Below are 18,871 nucleotides of genomic sequence, written 5' to 3' on the forward strand. Positions count from 1 at the left end.
AGTTGGCAACGGAGCATTTACCTTCCTTCTCCTTCCCTACAGTTAGGACAGGAACAGGCAACTCTTCGAAGCCTCTTGCCAGGCTGTACCTCTTGATCAGAAGCGGGCTGGCCTTGCTGCAAATGCACTTGTGTGAGTTGGTCAGGACTAACAGCACCTATCGTTGCATTAGCAATTCCTCCAACTGCCACAGTTACAGGAGCTATTGTAGCTTGTTGGACTTTTACTCCATCTTGTCCTTGCTGCTGACCTAAAAACAGAGAGGAAAAAAGTATTATAATGTTTTCTACTCAATAAAGGAAAACAGTAATTCCAATGTGAACATTATAAAGCTACCATATTTGTTCTAATAATTCAAGTACAAAGCAAAAGGGTTAATGACTTATACTATGCCAATCCTCCTAAAATATAGTATTTTTACTTTTGTAGCTCAGGCTGCCTCTGTCTGGTTGGTGGGTCTACATACATAAATCGTTTAACCCTCCTGTGGCTTAATTTCTCCATCTGTAAAATGAAGATAATAATACTTGCCACCTACCTACCTCACTAAAGTGCTGTGAGAATTCATGAGACATTATTCGAAAAGCACTTTGAAATCCTCAGATGAAAGATGCTTTATAAATACAAAGCATTATTATTACCATTTCCACAGTAAGGAACATATTCATTCTAAGAAAATGAATGAAAACTAACTAAAATGATTAAGTTTTATGGACACTTCTCATTTCTAAATACTTCAAATTCAGCAAACATCTCTTTATTGATGACTGTTTTAAATTATGCACACCGAGTTAGTTTTTTAAAATGCAAAAGCACCCATGTTTATTTCATACTGTTACTATAAGCATAAAACACAACATTTAGGATAGGTATTACTACTTTGTTCACTCATTTTAGATAGCTTAGACTTCACCTCTCAGGTCAGCACATACACCAACTTGGCTTCTTCACTTAGGAAAAATATGATAAATAATACATAAAATGACAAAAATAGCTATTTAGATGGCTTAAATTGATCCTTATGTGCACGTGAGTATCCCTTATAATTATCCTTTCTTTCAACACAGCCTACTTTCTCCCCAACTGCTGAGGGAATAGAAAGTATATGAATAGGCAGGAAAGAAAAAACCTGTTTATATAAGAATGCTCCCACCTCAGAGAATTGATATAAGGATTTAAAAAGTTAATTTTAACAAACCCCTTATCACACCCCTGGGCACATAACTGTTCGTTACATGTTAGCCATTGTTACTGCTGAAGAAAATCCAGCTGCAGAAACAAACACGTGAGTGCTGGGTATAAAATAAAAGGGCTTATTTTGAAGCTGTATATGAAGTACTTTATGCATAGCAACCAAGAAAAGACAATGGAAATTAGCAAGTGAGAAAACAGCACACATTTTCTAAACAAAATTAAACCTCTCGCTCTGCCAGCCAAAGTAAATCTCACACTCCCCTGTGTATTCACAGCACTTGATACCTCTGGTAGCACTGAACGACAATACAAATAAAAATATGTATTTTGTCACTCTAGTAAGGATACACACTGTAGTTCTTCTACTAACGTTTAAATTTTTGTTCACCTCTGAAGTAAAATGGTATGATAGGTAAAGCAATGCCAGTCAAGTCAGAAGTTGTAAATTCACGTCCCCTTCAATGACTGTACCTGGAGGTTCAACACACCTCAGAGGACTTTTATTTCTACTGCTACCAGCCAAATCCGGTATAAGCCACAACCCCTTACCAAAGCCCTGTTCAAGTGTGCCTCCACCCCCCCAGGCCTCAGCATAGAGGTCTCTCCCTGCACACTCGGAGACTACCCGTTTCCTCGACTCTTAACAATGCTGACCTCCCTAAAATACCTGTCCCCTACCTAAAGAGTTACTTATGAAGATCAAGTTGATTTCCCAATTGGTAAAGGCTTTGTAAATTGTAAAGCAATACATACTGTATTTCCCCATGTATAAGACGCACCTTAATTTGGGGGCCAGTAATTTTTTGGGGAAAAAGTATTACTTAAAGTTATTGAACTCAAGTTTTATTCATCATAAAATTCATACAACTCCTCAAGCGGAAAATGCAAGTAAAAAAATCTACAACCACTATATAAGATACACCCAGTTTTTAGACTCCAAATTTGGGGGGACATCTTATACATGAGAAAATACTGGTAAATGTAAAGTATAATTATATATACTATGCTTCATTGTAGCTTTTGAGCACATATAAGTTTTATATATTGACTAAAACCAGATCCCTTAAGGATAACCTGGACCATGCAAACTATTCAGACTACTTGTGTATCCAGAAGCCCAGTGATACATATACTCCCTGCTTACCGCAAACCCTGCACTGCTAGAAACAGGAGTTCTATCTGAACCAGCACCATACACAGTCTTTACAGCCTGGTCCCTATGGAGGCACAGGTATTGTAAGTGGGAGAGTCTTCTTTACATCTCCTGAAGTCATGAGATATTTCTGATCATAATTTTTCCAGCTACTGGTCATACAACAGTTGATCATTCCTTTCCCATTGCAATGATACTTAAGAAACCCTTCATTATATCAAAAAACTGCACAAGAGCCCTGGCCGGATAGTGTGGCTGGCTGAAGCATCAGCCTGAGGCAGAGATGTTGCCGGTTTGATCCCCGGTCAGGGCACATACAGGAGCAGGGTGATGTTCATGTGTGTGTGTGTGTGTGTGTGTGTGTGTGTGTGTGTGTCCCTTAAATCACTAAATAAAAATTAAAATATAAAAAAATAAAAATAAAACTGCTAGAGATCCCTGGCTGTTCACTGTCCTCAGCTCCCATGACCATCTCCTCAAGCTCCCATACCATAAGCATTTATTTAACACCTAGACCACTGGGAAATTATTTGAATGAATAATATAAAGCAAATCTATTTGAGTTTATATAGTGAAGCCTGACAATTCTCTTGACTTCTTCACCTAGATGTCACAAACAATTCAAGTTCAACATACCTAAGTACGACTGTGTTTCCACTGCTACCAACCAAGTACAGGCCACCAACCTCCTTACCAAAGCCTCCAAGGCCCTGCTCAAGTTGAACTCCACCACCCTGAATACAGGGTTCCTGAAACAGATGCGTGGGTAACGCAAAAAGAGAGGGGAAAGTAGGAAATAAATATTCTGGTCTGGGACTACGGCTATCTGGGTGTGCATGGGTGAGGGTGGGGCAAAACAATTTAGATAATCTCATACCATACACAGAAATAAACTGCAAACACATTTCTATTTTTAAAAGAAACTAAACATAAAAAACCCCACCAAACTATAAAACAAAACAGAACAAAAAAGTATTAGAAGAAAATACAGAAGCAGCACAAGGCCTTTTAGCACAAAACCCCAAAGACAAAACAAAACAGTGATATATTTGACTATGATCATAATTTCCAATTTCTTCAGACAAGCATACAACCACACCTACTCACTGCTTAGGTCAAACCCTGGAGTAATCTGATTCCCATCTTTCTGTAACAGTCTAGTACCTACCCTGCTGACCGCTCCTTCCAAATCAATCTACCATTAAAGCCTTCTCCCCCCACCTTCCCTGCTTATACCAGGGGTCCCCAAACTACGGGCCCGTGGGCCACATGCGGCCCCCTGAGGCCATTTATCCAGCCCCCCGCTGCACTTCGGGAAGGGGCACCTCTTTCATTGGTGGTCAATTAAAGGAGCACATTGTCCATCTCATTAGCCAAAAGCAGGCCCATAGTTCCCATTGAAATACTGGTCAGTTTGTTGATTTAAATTTACTTGTTTTTTATTTTAAATATTGTATTTGTTCCCGTTTTGTTTTTTTACTTTAAAATAAGATATGTGCAGTGTGCATAGGGATTTGTTCATACTTTTTTTATTTTTTAATTTTTATTTATTCATTTTAGAAAGGAGAGAGAGAGGAGAGAGATAGAGAGAGAAGGGGGGAGGAGCAGGAAGCATCAACTCCCATATGTGCCTTGACCAGGCAAGCCCAGGGTTTTGAACCGGCGACCTCAGCATTCCAGGTCGACACTTTATCCACTGCGCCACCACAGGTCAGGCCATAGTTTTTTTTATAGTCCGGCCCTCCCACGGTCTGAGGGACAGTGAACTGGCCCCCCGTGTAAAAAGTTTGGGGACCCCTGGCTTATACCTTCCAAGCCTCCACTTCCTCTCACTTGATCATCACAACCGTTTCCTAGCTGGTCTCCCTGCCATCACTGCCCTGCTTTATAAATTGATTCTTAACACAGCTCCCAGATGACTCATTCTAAAACCTAAGTCAGATTGTGTCATTTCCCTGCTTAAAATCCAGCAGGTTCTAAATAGGTTCATGTGCTTTATAACTGTGCTTTTTACACATAGGTAGGAAATAAGGCTATCTACTAGAATTGATCAGGAAAAACAAAAACTGTTCATTTCTATAACATAATACCTGCCATGGAGGGCTAGCGGAACTTCTTACTGTTCTGAATAATTGTGAAATAATTCTTAACTCAGCCTATTTAGGTTTATTTCCTTTACAGATTAAACTTGGGAGTCTGTCTAAACAAATGTCTAAGGGCCTCTGAAAATATATACAGGAAAGAATATATGTCTCTCTACATTGCCAATAAATTTCAGCAAATAGTCTGTAGCAGACTTTGGTTTGCTTTAGAATCTGACTTAAACAAGGAAGCTGTACATTCCTAGACATAAAAAGATAAGCAGTTATGTCTACGGCTGGGGCGGGGCGGGCGGGGCGGGGGGGGGGGCCAAGAAAAAACCAAGGAGAGACGGTTAATGCGTCTGGGATTTCTTTATGAGGTTACAAAAATGCCCTAAAATTAGACCAGGGTGATACCCTGCACACTCTGTCAATATACTAAAAGCCACTGCAATGTAAATTTTAAATGGCTGAACTGTATGGTATATTAATCATACTTCAATAAAGCTTTTCAAAAAAAAGGTAACTAGAAAAAGAATCCTACTTTTGTTGGTTCTAAATCTCAACTAGTGGTTCTCAATAAAGGTAATTTTGTCTTCAGGGGGTATGTGGAAATATCTGGATATATTTCTGGTTGTCACAACTTGGGGAACTACTATTGGTATCCATCCAGTGGGCAGAGACCGGGACACTGCTACACATTTTACACAGTACAGATACAGAATATCTGGCCTAAAATGTCAATATTGCTGACAATTACAAACCCTGCTTAAACTGAATTTCCAACTAACTAATGATCATGGCCCTTAATTATTCATATCATTATAAACAACCATAACTAATTTTGAAATTTTTGAAAAATCATAATATGGTACATTTGTATGTTATCTAGAAAAACTATAAACTACGTAAGTCTCCATAAATAACAGAAACTACACAACTGAATTAACATCTTTAAAAGGACGTAATATAAATTTGGAAATAGGCTTTGACAGACATATGACTTGCATAGACTCCATAGTACAGTGGTAATAAAAAGAATAATATCGCAAGTTTAGAAATTATATTTATTAATTATAAAATATTGCTTTATCTTATTTAAGAGCCATAACTATGTGTTTTCTACAGATGAATTGTAAACTGAAAATATTAAGAAACAACTGAATGCTCTCTGCACTTCCTAAATGAAGGTGAACCATATTAGCCAATAACTTCCAGGACTATTTACATACCATGGGTCATGTTAATTTGTAAACCAATACCAAGCTACTGAGGAGGCACAACAGTTTAGCAATCTACAGATTAAACAGAGTTTTGGGGTCAGGCAGATCTTTCTTTGAGTTCTAATTCTCTCTGCAGTTTCTTCTTTGAGGACCTGAAAATGATGGGGATTAACTGAGACAATGTATATAATACACTTAGCACAATATCTGGAATATTATAAACAGGTAAGAGGAATATCAGTTAACTCCAATCTATAAGAAATTATACAATTTATTAAGTACAAATACTTAACAACAGCCATTCAGATTTCCACAAATCTTAGATTTCTGGATGAGAATCTAAGTATACAAGTGAAATTTATTCATTCAACAAGCATTTCCTGAGTACCTCCTATGTACTCAACACTGCTTAGCTCACAGCTAAGTTTGTTCAAAATCTACCTCACTGATACGGTTTGAGATGGTTGTAACTTGACTTGAGATCTATCTATCTATCTATCTATCTTTCTTTCTAAAATGTTTTTTAAAAAGCAGAGCAGTCATCACAAGGATAATAAATTTCCCAGAAGAGTCATACCAAGATTTGAGGACTGCTAAAAAAAATCAGCATATAAAACTGTTTCTGATAAGAACATTAAATAGGCCCTGGCCGGTTGGCTCAGCGGTAGAGCGTCGGCCTGGTGTGCGGGGGACCCGGGTTCGGTTCCCGGCCAGGGCACACAGGAGAAGCGCCCATCTGCTTCTCCACCCCTCCCCCTCTCCTTCCTCTCTGTCTCTCTCTTCCCCTCCCGCAGCCAAGGCTCCATTGGAGCAAAGATGGCCTGGGCGCTGGGGATGGCTCCTTGGCCTCTGCTCCAGGCGCTAGAGTGGCTCTGGTCACGGCAGAGCGTCGCCCCCTGGTGGGCAGAGCGTCGCCCCTGGTGGGCGTGCCGGGTGGATCCCGGTCGGGCGCATGCAGGAGTCTGTCTGACTGTCTCTCCCCGTTTCCAGCTTCAGAAAAATACAAAAAAAAAAAAAAAGAACATTAAATACATTAACATATTCACTGCAAAAATAATTTTCTCTATAGAATTTTAGATGTAAAAGTACAACTGAAGTTTAATTTTAAGATGCTCTTCTTGCCTGAGTAGTGGTGCTCAGTGGATAGATCACTGACCCAGAACACTGAGATCGCTAGCTTGAGCGTGGGGTTGCTGGCTGGAGCACGGCAATCATGAACATGATCCCAAGGTCACTGGCTTGAGCCCAGGGTCACTGGCTCTGTTTGGCCTTTGCCCGTCAAGGCACATATGAGAATCAATCAATGCACAACTAAAGTAGAACTACAAATTGATGCCTCTCACTTTCTCTCTCCTTTCCTGTTTCTCTCTCTCTCCCACCCTCTCTTTAAAAATCAGTTTTTAAAAAATGCTATTCTTGAAGAAACCCAGTGACATTTTTAATGTTCAATATAGAATATGGAAAAAAGTGAATAGTAAGAATTTATCACTATCTATCTAGAACTACCATATTTTTTAAAACCACTAGAAAGTGACAATACTCTATTTATAAGAAAGATAAACTCTACGGTAGTAGAGGCAGCTTCAATCCCACAGAGAATACAATCCACCATCAGGTAGCACATTAGGTCCTTCCACTTCACACGTAGCCTGCTGAGACAGATCATTACTCCAAAAGACTGCCTGTCTCCTACTGCACTGACTCCATGCTCAAAAACTAATTTTGATTATTATTGGGTTTCTCAAGAACTTTGACACCAGGAATAGAAACTTAAGAATACTCCAGTGCCTGACCAGGCAGCGGTACAGTGGATAGAGCATCAGACTGGAACACAAAGGACTCTGGTTCAAAACCCCGAGGTTGCTGGCTTGAGCGCGGGCTCATCCAGCTTGAGTGCAGGGTCACTGGCTTGAGCTAGGGGTCACTTGCTCTGCTGTAGCTCCCCCTTCAAGGAACATGAGAAAGCAATTAAATGAACAACTAAGGTGCCGTAACAAAGAATTGATGCTTCTCATCTCCCTTCCTGTCTGTCTGTCCTTATTTCTCTCTCTGACTCTCTCTCTGTCTCTGTCACAAAAAGAAAAGAAAAAAACATTCCAGTAATTGCAAAGATTTCACTCTTAGCTTATACTACAAACAAAAACAAAAATAGTATTCTAGTTTATAAATCGGCCTCTTGTAAAACATGACTTTATAAATCAATTTGTCTAAAATTTGAACTTGAAGGCCCTGGCCAGTTGGCTCAGTGGTAGAGTGTCGGCCTGGCGTGCAGGAGTCCCGGGTTCGATTTCCGGCCAGGGCACACAGGAGACGCGCCCATCTGCTTCTCCACCCCTCCCCCTCTCCTTCCTCTCTGTCTCTCTCTTCCCCTCCTGCAGCTGAGGCTCCATTGGAGCAGGGTTGGCCCGGGTGCTGGGGATGGCTCTGTGGCCTCTGCCTCAGGCGCTAGAGTGGCTCTGGTTGCGGCACAGCATCGCCCCCTGGTGGGCATGCCGGGTGGATCCCAGTCGGGCGCATGCGGGAGTCTGTCTGACTGCCTCCTCGTTTCCAACTTCAGAAAAATACAATAAAAATAAAAATAAAATTTGAACTTGAAAACCAGTTTCTAAATCATAGCTTTATTTTGACACTATCAAAGAACATCTGAGGGAAGCCTTACTCTAAAACATGAAAACTATCTCCCCATAGTAAATACAAATATTCTACACACAAACACTTCAGTAATGCAGTAAAATATAAGTAATTTAACTTAAAAGCAGGTTGACAACTTTTAGAGTTTTCTTAAGCAAATATAGTTTGCAAATTTATGCAAAAACATACAAAATATGCACTGAGTCATTACAATTAATTGTGCCTGTATAAGAAATCTGAAAAGGCAGTGGTAGCAACTCCCAAACTAACACCACAGACACTGGCAATTCCCTACCATTTCATGGGGAAGTTAACAGACCTTCATAAATGCCTACTTTTAAAAATGCATGGCCTGACCTGTGGTGGCTCAGTGGATAAAGCGTCAACCTGGAAACGCTGAGGTTGCCGGTTCAAAACCCTGGGCTTGCCCGGTCAAGGCACATACAGGAGTTGATGCTTCCTGCTCCTCCCCCCTTCTCTCTCTCTCTCTCTCTCTCTCCTCTCTATAATGAATAAATAAAATCTTAAAAAAAAGAAGTCGAACAAAGAGAAAAAAAAATGCATGGCACTGACTGGCTCTTAAATAAGTTTAAGTATTTAAGTGTGGCCAAGTCATTTTCTAGAGCCCATATTCCAAAGAAAATCTTATTTCTTAACTTGCACCAATATTGTTTCTACAATATTACCACTGGAATGATGATGTTTTCAATGATAAAAATATCTGTTAGTGTATAATAAAAGTTCACATTTCCCTTCAAAATGATTGGTTTATAGAACATTACTATGCAATTCTCAGGGTTACAAATTAGCCATGGGCACACAAAATTACTTAACTCGTATATATTTTTCCTCCTCATAATTTAGGAAGGACTGACACACAATTAAACGTATAGTATAAAGCAATCCCAGTGCAAGTACTCAGTTCAGTTAACTGCCACACGCGTTCAGTGAGTGCCTCCCCAGGTTAGGAACACACAGATAACTCAGTCAAAGCAAAGGCATACACTTCTCTCTGACTTCCAGTCATTTCTATTTATTCTGGCCTTTATCTGAATTAAGGGTCACTTTTCTCAATTCTTTGTCCATATAGGGAAAAGTTTATGTTGTAGAAATCCTTCCCAGTAGGCAAACGACAAGCCCCAGAAGAATCTGGGTATTTCTTTGAAACAAAATTGGGAAAATTTTTTTCTAATTTCCTCACATTCCATTCATTATTTAATGAAGGGTGGTAAAAAATATCAAAGGAAAATCTGATTACTTGTAGGTGGGATTTTAAGACCTACGTAGTTTTAAAACTGTAATGCTGTTCCAGTCCTTCAGAACACCACAGGCAGTCCGAGACTGATGTGGTCTCTACTGCAGACTTCGCCCTATCGTCGGGGCTTTCACTGTTGGAAAATGACATGTATTAAAGTTGTAATCACTGAGCCCTGGCCGGGTGCTCAGGTGGCTAGAGCACTGTCCCACTGGCCAAGGGTGCACGTTTGATCCCCAGTCAGGCACGTACAAGAGTCAACCAATGAATGCATACATAGGTGAACAGCAAGTCGTCTCTTTTCTCTCTCCCTTCCTCTCTCTTTCTCTCTCTCAAATCAATAAATCTACTGATTTTTTAGAGAGCAGAGAGATGGGGGGAAGGAGAGAGACAGAGAGAGAGAAATGGTTGGGGGCGGGAAGCACCAACTCGCACAGCTGCTTCTCACATGTGCTTTCATCAGGCAAGCCCAGGGCTCCGAACTGGCGACCCAGCGTTCCAGGTCATTGCTTTATCTACTGCGCCACCACAGGTCAGGCTTAAAGTCAATAAATTAAAAAAAATTTTTTTAAGACATTAAAAAATGTTTCAGTAACTTGAAATGTCTACAACTGGAAATCTATGGTTTTGAGGAAGGGAAATGAGTGCATAATCAAAGCTGGATTTTAGGAAAACCCTGGAATGTCAGCTATGTGACAGAAAAGCTACAGGCAGAGAAGCCAATTTTTACCTTCTAGAAGATGACGAGGCCCAGAAAAAGAATACTAGTAATCGAAAGGAAAAACTGGATACAATAACAACTATGCCTGACCTGTGGGGGCGCACTATCAGATAAAGCGCCAACCTGGAACGCTGGGGCTGCCAGTTTGAAACCCAGGGCTTGGTCGAGAAGCAACTATAGCAATTAAAAGCTACCAGGATTGATACTTCCCACTTGCCCCCGCCCCTTTCTCTCTCTCTCTCTCTCTTTCTCTCTCTCTCTCAAATCAATCAATAAAGTATTTTAAAACAAGATTATAATAAGTAGCTGCTAGCACTTAGTGAGAACTTTTCTGTATTCTAAGCACTGTGCAAAGCATGTTACATTATTAGTCCACTTAAGTAATGTTGATTATTGTGATTGTACAGTTGAGGACACTCATATCTAAAGAAACACTTGATCAAGATTTAAGTGACAAAACCAAAAACTGCATCAAGGTCTAATTCCAAGGTTTGGGTATAAAACTACAAACAGTTAAAAGCTGTTATCAAGTCAGATAAGAAGGCTGGTCTGGGTCACAAGGAGAACCCAGCAGGGAAGTAGGTTTGGAAACAAAAATCAGTCATGTTTCCTATAAAACAGGACCCTGGCTCAAACTGTCATCAATTAGAACTGCTCCACCTCCCAGATGGCAAGCTTTGCTGGCACTGCCTCTTCTCTGACCCCTCGTTCAACCTTCTGCCATTCCTCCCCCCAGTGCTTGTGACCATCACCTTCATCCTGTCCTTGCTCTCTAGTCCCTGATTGGACCCACACTCTCAAGCCAGCACTGCTCTGGCTTCATTGGCATTCTTTACTAATCCTTTGTTTGCCTCTTTGAACTTCTGACATACCTGGTGGTGATTCTCTTCAAAAAACAATTTGACTTCATCTCCTACTACTGCTTCGGAAACATGCTCAGTTTGCTCCTTAACCTCCACCCTGTCTCCACAGTACCTCCCTCTCCACCACCACCTTCCTTCCAACCAGATTGGCGCTCGTCCTCCATGTCCTCACTGTGCAATCTAAAACCTAAATTTCACCAGGACACTCCACTTCTTAAAGTCCCGGACAGGCTCCCACAGCTTTCAGGATGGCACTAATCTCCTTACACTGGCAGGCAAGGAAAGAACCTCCACTTCTTGGCCCCTTATCATCTGACCACAGCACATGAACTCCTGGTCTGAAAGCATGAAACTCGCTGTCGTTCCCTGATCGCGTTCACATTTTGCTATTACACGACTGACCTTTTGCCCAGAATATCCTTTCTACCTGAGCTATCTCCTATCATCTCCTCCAGAAACCTTCCTCACAAATTCTCTCCTATGACTATGTAGTACACTTCTATGTTCCCACAGAAGACAGGTCCTTCTATTTAAAGCACCATCACACTATAGCATACCTAGTCTGTTCTCTAATCCCCAACATCCTTGTTCCAATCATATATACATGTTTTTTAAGTGAAAGCGGGAGATATAGAGACAGACCCCACATGCCCCCCGACCAGGATCCACCCAGCAACCCCATCTGGGGCCGAAGCTCTGCCTACCAGGGGCCACTCCCAACCTAGCTATTTTTAGCAGCGCCTGAGGCAGAGGCTCCATGGAGCCATCCTCAGCACCCAGGGCCAATGTGATTGAATCAGCTGAGTCAAGGCTGCAAGAAGGGAAAAGAGAGAGAGAGAGAGAGAAAGAGAGAGAAGGGGGAGGCGGGGGAGAAGCAGATGGTCACCTCTCTTGTGTGTCCTGACCAGGAATCAAACCTCAGACTCCCACATACTGGGTCAACGCTCTAACGCTGAACCAGCCAGCCAAGGCCTATATATATTCTTTAATACCTTCTTCAGTATTGGGTGTAGATATGAAGCACAGTACTTGGCAAATAAAGGCCCTCGGTACACATTTACCAAATGAACATAACCACAGTCTTAAAGAGCCTTTCTCAGATCCCAAGATACTGTCTTTCTCTTGTTTCTATCAAAGTTTTCCAAAATGTATCCTATATATGCTCGGTCAATATTTTCAGCACTCGTCAATTTAAATGCTTTCAGTTTTGCTGTAGTATTTCTCCACCCCTCCCCCTCTCTTTCCTCTCTGTCTCTCTCTTCCTCTCCTGGCCAAGGCTCCACTGGAGCAAAGTCGGCCCAGGGGGCTGAGTACAGCTCCAAGGCCTCTGCCTCAGGCGCTGGAATGGTTCCAGACGCAGAGGAGCAACTCCCCAGATCGGCAGAGCATCGCCCCCTGGTGGGTGTGCCAGGTGGATCCCAGTTGGACGCATGCAGGAGTCTGTCTGACTGCCTCCCCGCTTCTAACTTCGAAAAAATACAGGGAAAAAATAAATAAATAACACACACACACACACACACACACACACACACACACACACTTTATTAGGGCTGTTCAATACTCAGCCTCTAGCCACATGTGGCTGTTAGCGATTGAGGTGTGGTTAGAACACGAGGAAATAAATTTTTAATATTAATTAATTTTACCTTAAATAGTCATATGTTGCTGGTAGCCTTCATATTGAACAGCACAGTTCTCACATCTTATCAAATGATTCAAACACTACATCCAATGAACTTTTCTCAACTATCACTCTCTAAGTCAGGGGTAGTCAACCTTTTTATACCTACTGCCCACTTTTGTATCACTGTTAGTAGTAAAATTTTCTAGTCGCCCACCAGTTTACTTTATAAAATTTATAAAGCAGAGTTACAGCAAGTTAAAGCATATAATAATAATTACTTACCAAGTACTTTATGTCGGATTTTCGCTAAGTTTGGCAGAATAAATCTTTATAAAACAACTTACTATAGTTAAATCTATCTTTTTATTTATACTTTGGTAGCTCCGCTACCGCCTACCATGAAAGCTGGAACGTCCACGAGTGGGCAGTAGGGACCAGGGTGACTACCACTGCTCTAAGTCATCTTCTTAACATTCAACACTCTTGAGATTCCTCTTAGCTATTGACATACCACCCTGATTCATCTTCTCTCTCTGATGCTCTCACTTTCCTTGACTTAACTTTCTTCTTTTGTCTCCAAAACAGAGTGTAACCCTAAGGCTAGTTCTCATTCTTGCACTTCAAATTCAAAACTGTTTCCCTCATCAATTTCACATACTGTGATCATTTCAACCATCATCTCTATGTAGAAGACTTCCACATCTAGAATGTCAACTCTGATCCCTCCTTTCAGAATCAATCTCCAAACACAGAATGGATTATCCCCAATGAAATGTTATACTATTAACTCAAACTTAACAAATATTCAAATTTAGGTTCATCATCTTCTTTTTCTCAATGTCATTTCTTCTAATGGTACAATTTCTCTCATGGTCACCTAGGTTCATACTCTAAAGAATTAATCTTAAGTCCTGGCTGACTACGTCAGTTGGTTAGAGCATCGTCCTCATACACCAAGGTTGAGGGTTTGATCCCCAGTCATGGCACATACAAGAATCAACCAATGAATGCATAAGTGGAACAACAAAGCTCCTTAAAATAAATTTTTTGCCCTGGCCGGTTGGCTCAGCGGTAGAGCGTTGGCCTAGCGTGCGGAGGACCCGGGTTCGATTCCCGGCCAGGGCACACAGGAGAAGCGCCCATTTGCTTCTCCACCCCTCCGCCACGCTTTCCTCTCTGTCTCTCTCTTCCCCTCCCGCAGCCAAGGCTCCATTGGAGCAAAGATGGCCCGGGCGCTGGGGATGGCTCTGTGGCCTCTGCCTCAGGCGCTAGAGTGGCTCTGGTTACAACATGGCGACGCCCAGGATGGGCAGAGCATCGCCCCCTGGTGGGCAGAGCGTCGCCCCTGGTGGGCGTGCCGGGTGGATCCCGGTCGGGCGCATGCGGGAGTCTGTCTGACTGTCTCTCCCTGTTTCCAGCTTCAGAAAAATGAAAAAAAAAAAAAATAAATTTTTTAAAATTACCTTTGTTATTTTTCTTCTCTATAGTCATGCACTGAATCCTGTGAATTGTTTTTGTTTTATTTTTGTTTTTTTACAGAGACAGAGAGAGGGTCAGAGAGAGGGATAGATAGGGACAGACAGACAGAAATGGAGAGAGATGAGAAACATCAATCATCAGTTTTTCGTTGCGACACCTTAGTTGTTCATTGATTGCTTTCTCATATGTGCTTTGACCGTGGGCCTTCAGCAGATTGAGTAACCCCTTGCTCAAGCCAGCGACCTTGGGTCCAAGGTAGTGAGCTTTGCTCAAACCAGGTGAGCCCACATTCAGGCTGGTGACCTCGGGGTCTCGAACCTGGGTCTTCCGCATCCCAGTTCTATGCTCTATCCACTGTGCCACTGCCTGGTCAGGCGAATTGTTTTCTTAAAGTATTCTGAATCAAACACTTCATACCCAAATTCATATTTCCCATTATATCTCAACTGACTTTCTGGTCCCAAATTGATTTCCCTGTTGCTCCTATGTCTGCTAAAAAATAAAACTAAAATAGCACTTTATAAATTAAAAGTTTCCTTCCCCTAACCCTCCAATAACATGTTCACTCTCCCTCAATGCCCTGTCACCTGTCCCTGGTCTGACACTGTCATTCTAGAACAAGACTCCTACTAACCCTGCCAACCTCATCTTCCAACATTTCTCTCCAAGTCTCCACTAACTTAAATCATCTACCATTTCTTTTTAACTATGTAAAGCATATTCCAGCCCCCTGTTTTGCACCTGCTGTTTCTTTACCTATACCGCCTTCTTTCTCCATGCAAGGTTTTTGGACTTCCCTTCAACAATCAGTTCAAGCCTCCTAGGCTTCATGAAGCCTTTCATTTCTGCCCTGCTTCTGAGTGACTTCTTCCTGTTCTCAATTTCAGTATCACTACCTTTTACCATTCAGTTTGCTTTTGGTATATGCTACTCTATTATTACTAATATATACTATCTTTAATATTAAGGAACTTTCTGGCTCCTCGACTAAAACAGAAGCTTTAAGAAGGTAAGGACTGTGTCTTATATCATCTTTATGTTCTAGGAACTTGGCTTGTTTCTACACTTAATAGGAACTTAAGGAATAATCACACACAAAAAACAGATATGTAGCTGAGAGGGTGCAAGTAATACAAAAAAGAGAAAATCAGCAACCAGGGACACCAACAACTAAATGGGTAAAATAGGAACTAAGAAGGGAAAAAGCAATCTGACGTGAGAGCAGAGAATACGGGCAAAGGCAATCACTGAATCAGGCACTAGTGTACTAACCATCTAAAAATAGCAACTCTTATAACAATAATAATCAATGACTCTCGGGATTTTTCTGTTTTACACATAGTTGATCCAAACAAGCAATGTTGAAAATAAATAGGTGAAATACAGGGTTTGTGTTTTATCTTTTTTTCACCTACAATGGTATTTATTTCATGAAATCTTATCTATCAAGACAAGCTTGCCTGACCAGGCGGTGGCGCAGTGGAGAGAGCGTCGGACTGGGATGCCGAGGACCCAGGTTCGAGACCCCGAGGTCGCCAGCTAGAGCACGGGCTCATCTGGTTTGAGCAAAGCTCACCAGTTTGAACCCAAGGTCACTGGTTCCAGCAAGGGGTTACTCGGTCTGCTGAAGGCCTGCGGTCAAGGAACATACGAGAGAGCAATCAATGAACTAAGGTTTTGCACCACGCAATGAAACACTAATGATTGATGCTTCTCATTTCTCTCAGTTCCTGCCTATCCCTCTCTCTGACTCACTCTCTCTGTAAAAAATAAAATAATTTTTTAAAAAAAATTAAAAAAAAAAAAGCTAGTAGGTGATTGTGAGGATTCCCAAAATGTCCGAATGACAGTGTTAACTGGAGAGAAGTTCAGAGCTATCTGTCCAGCCCTGAAAATACAGAACTGGAGTTCAGTGCTACGCGGGTACAGTATGCCCTGTCAGTTCTTAGGGTCACAGCTTAAAATAGTTGCATAGTTCAGGGCCAGGAGAGGCTGGGCCAACACTGTTGGGCTGTCATGGATCAGTTTAACTCCATAGATGACTATTTTAAGCTACATCTTTAAACAGCAAATGGAGCAACCAGGAAATACTAGCTTTCTACTTTCAGGTGTAGATGGACTAGCCACAGATTTGCTCTAAAACCATGGAGGGGATCATTCTAACCATATAAGAACCATCCAACACCTGCTACCATGCAATTCAGACCCATCTTCAGTTACAAAGAATTCCGTTTTTCAGTTTTAGTCCTATCTTTTCACTTTCAATTAGCATGAAGAGAGTATGAGCAAGCACACCTTTGAGGGGAAGGAGAATTTTTTAAAAGTTATATTGACTTTCTTGAACACAAATAACATCTGGCATATTTAGGGGCAGAAGATTAGAACATAAACAAAGAAACAATTTTATTCAATTACATGAATTTACAATCTGATTTAACTTTTTTAAAACCTCATTTATTAAAGTGCAGTAAAGGAAATATAGCCAATATTGTAATAACTATGTATGGTGCCAGGTGGCCACTGGAAATATCAGTACTTTGTGAAGTACATGATTGTCTAACCACTACGCTATACACCTGAAACTAATCCAAAATATCAATAATACTGAATGTAAACTTGAATTGAAAAAAAAATTTTTACACCTCATTTATAGAAATAAACTTTAAGAGATAGGAGAATTGCAGTGTATTTGATGGAAGAGACTAGCATAAATGATTTAAAGATGTGTACAGGCAATAAAAGGAATAAATGTCACTCTAAAATTAAAATCAAACCCTTATTCTTTAAAAAAATGAACTCTACATTTCCTCTTCAAAATAGTTTTAAGAGCTCTTAAGTTTAACTATTTTGTCCTTTTAATTTCTTCATCACAATAAAGTGCCAAAAGGCCATGAATTTACAATACCTTTATTATTTTACAAACTAGTGATTTTTTTCATTAATTGCTCACAGCTAAGATATCTCAATATTATTTCCACATACGTGCCTTTAACCATGATCTATGGTACCATATGGGAAATAAAAGTTATAAAATAAAAGAAACTAACAGATCCTGACTGACGTTGGTGCAGTGGATAGAGCGCTGACCTGGGATGCTGAGGTCCCAGCTTTGAAACCCCGAGGTCACTGGCTTGAGCATGGGTTTATCTGGCTTGAGAGCACGCTCACCAGTTTGAGTGTGGGGTCACTGGCTTGAGCATGGGTTTATCTGGCTTGAGAGCACGCTCACCAGTTTGAGTGTGGGGTCACTGGCTTGAGCATGGGATTATCTCAGTTCACAATATGACTATTTGATCCAGTCACATTTAAGTTAAAAATTCAAATACTGGAAAATGGCTAAAACAAAGCACTTAACTTAAAGGCTGTAACAAGTTTCTAAATTTGTAACACCAAAAACAAAAGAAAGATTAAGAAGAGCTGAGATTAGGCCTGACCTGTGGTGGCGCAGTGCATAAAGCGTCGATCTGGAACGCTGAGGTCGCCAGTTCAAAACCCTGCACTTGTCTGGTCAAGGCACATATGGGAGTTGATGCTTCCTGCTCCTCCCCCATTTCTCTCTCTCTCTCTCTCACTCTCTCTCCTCTCTAAAATGAATAAATTTTAAAAATTTTTTTAAAAAGCTGAAATTAAAAAACCAGGTAAATTTTGGACATAAAAATATATGAATTCTACTATTATAAATAAGTTTATAAAAAATTAAATAATATTAAATTTTAGTTTTGCTAGATGAAAAAACTGTATCAATTAATTGGAACAGTTACTTAGCAACCAAACCAACTGCCACTTGGGATAGGAGAAAACAAAATTAACTTTATGACCTTATTCCCTTGAGAGAGGGAGGAAACAAGAAAAAACTGCCTACAGTTTCCTTCCTAATACAGAGAAGCTTATGACACTTGCATGTCTATGTAAGCCTCAAGGAGTTAGACCTGGGTTATCCTGGCTTTGCCAAGAACTACAGGTGTGAATTACATAAACACTTTGTTTATAAGTTTTTTCACTTATAAACAAAAAGAGCTGAACCAAAGATGATCTGTAAAGGCAGCTTAGAGATAAGACTTGTCATTTGCTGATGAAGTTAAGTAAAAAATTTTATGCACATACATCTCATTTCTACTGGATATTCACTGAACACTAACTCACCGTACACCAGCATTGCACTATATGCTGTAGATACAAAAATGGCCACGTAATAGAAAAATGAGACTGCAAAATGCTAAACACATACACATATTAATTTAGAAAAAAAAGAGTATACTTATAAAAATGAATAATAGTTGACATTTACTTAGTGTTCTGCATTTTACAAATCACGTTACTCCACTTAATCCTTAGAAAACCCCTGTGCAGCAGGCAGTTTGCCCTTGTCATTTCACAGGCGATTATGACTGAGGCTCGAGAAAGCTAAAGGACATCCCCACACTGTGGGCAGTAACTTGCAGACCTGGGAACGGAAGCCCAGTTGCGATTCTTGTCCACTGCTACTCTCAACAGCACCAAAAGCTCCTTCATTTTAAGTTCAACCTATAGTATTACTACTATGTAGGAACAAATTAGCTCCTCCTAACCACTGAGAATTGATTACTCAATGGCCTTTATTGGAACCATTGGGCTAACATATGGAAAGGAATATAAGATTCTTAATAA

The 18,871-nt window shown here is 40.7% G+C and overlaps 1 protein-coding gene across 2 annotated transcripts in view; it reads right to left on the reverse strand.

The window, feature by feature from the left end:
- The window catches only part of SP4 (Sp4 transcription factor), a 76,406-nt gene that overhangs the window by 30,539 nt on the left and 26,996 nt on the right, over nucleotides 1–18,871 (reverse strand). For both annotated transcript variants that reach the window (XM_066353822.1, XM_066353821.1), the window contains exon 4: nucleotides 22–250. In XM_066353822.1, the coding sequence (XP_066209919.1) occupies nucleotides 22–250 (229 nt within the window). The remainder of the gene's footprint in view (nucleotides 1–21; nucleotides 251–18,871) is intronic.

This window comes from Saccopteryx leptura, chromosome 12, assembly GCF_036850995.1.
Source record: "Saccopteryx leptura isolate mSacLep1 chromosome 12, mSacLep1_pri_phased_curated, whole genome shotgun sequence".
NCBI classification, from domain to species: domain Eukaryota; kingdom Metazoa; phylum Chordata; class Mammalia; order Chiroptera; family Emballonuridae; genus Saccopteryx; species Saccopteryx leptura.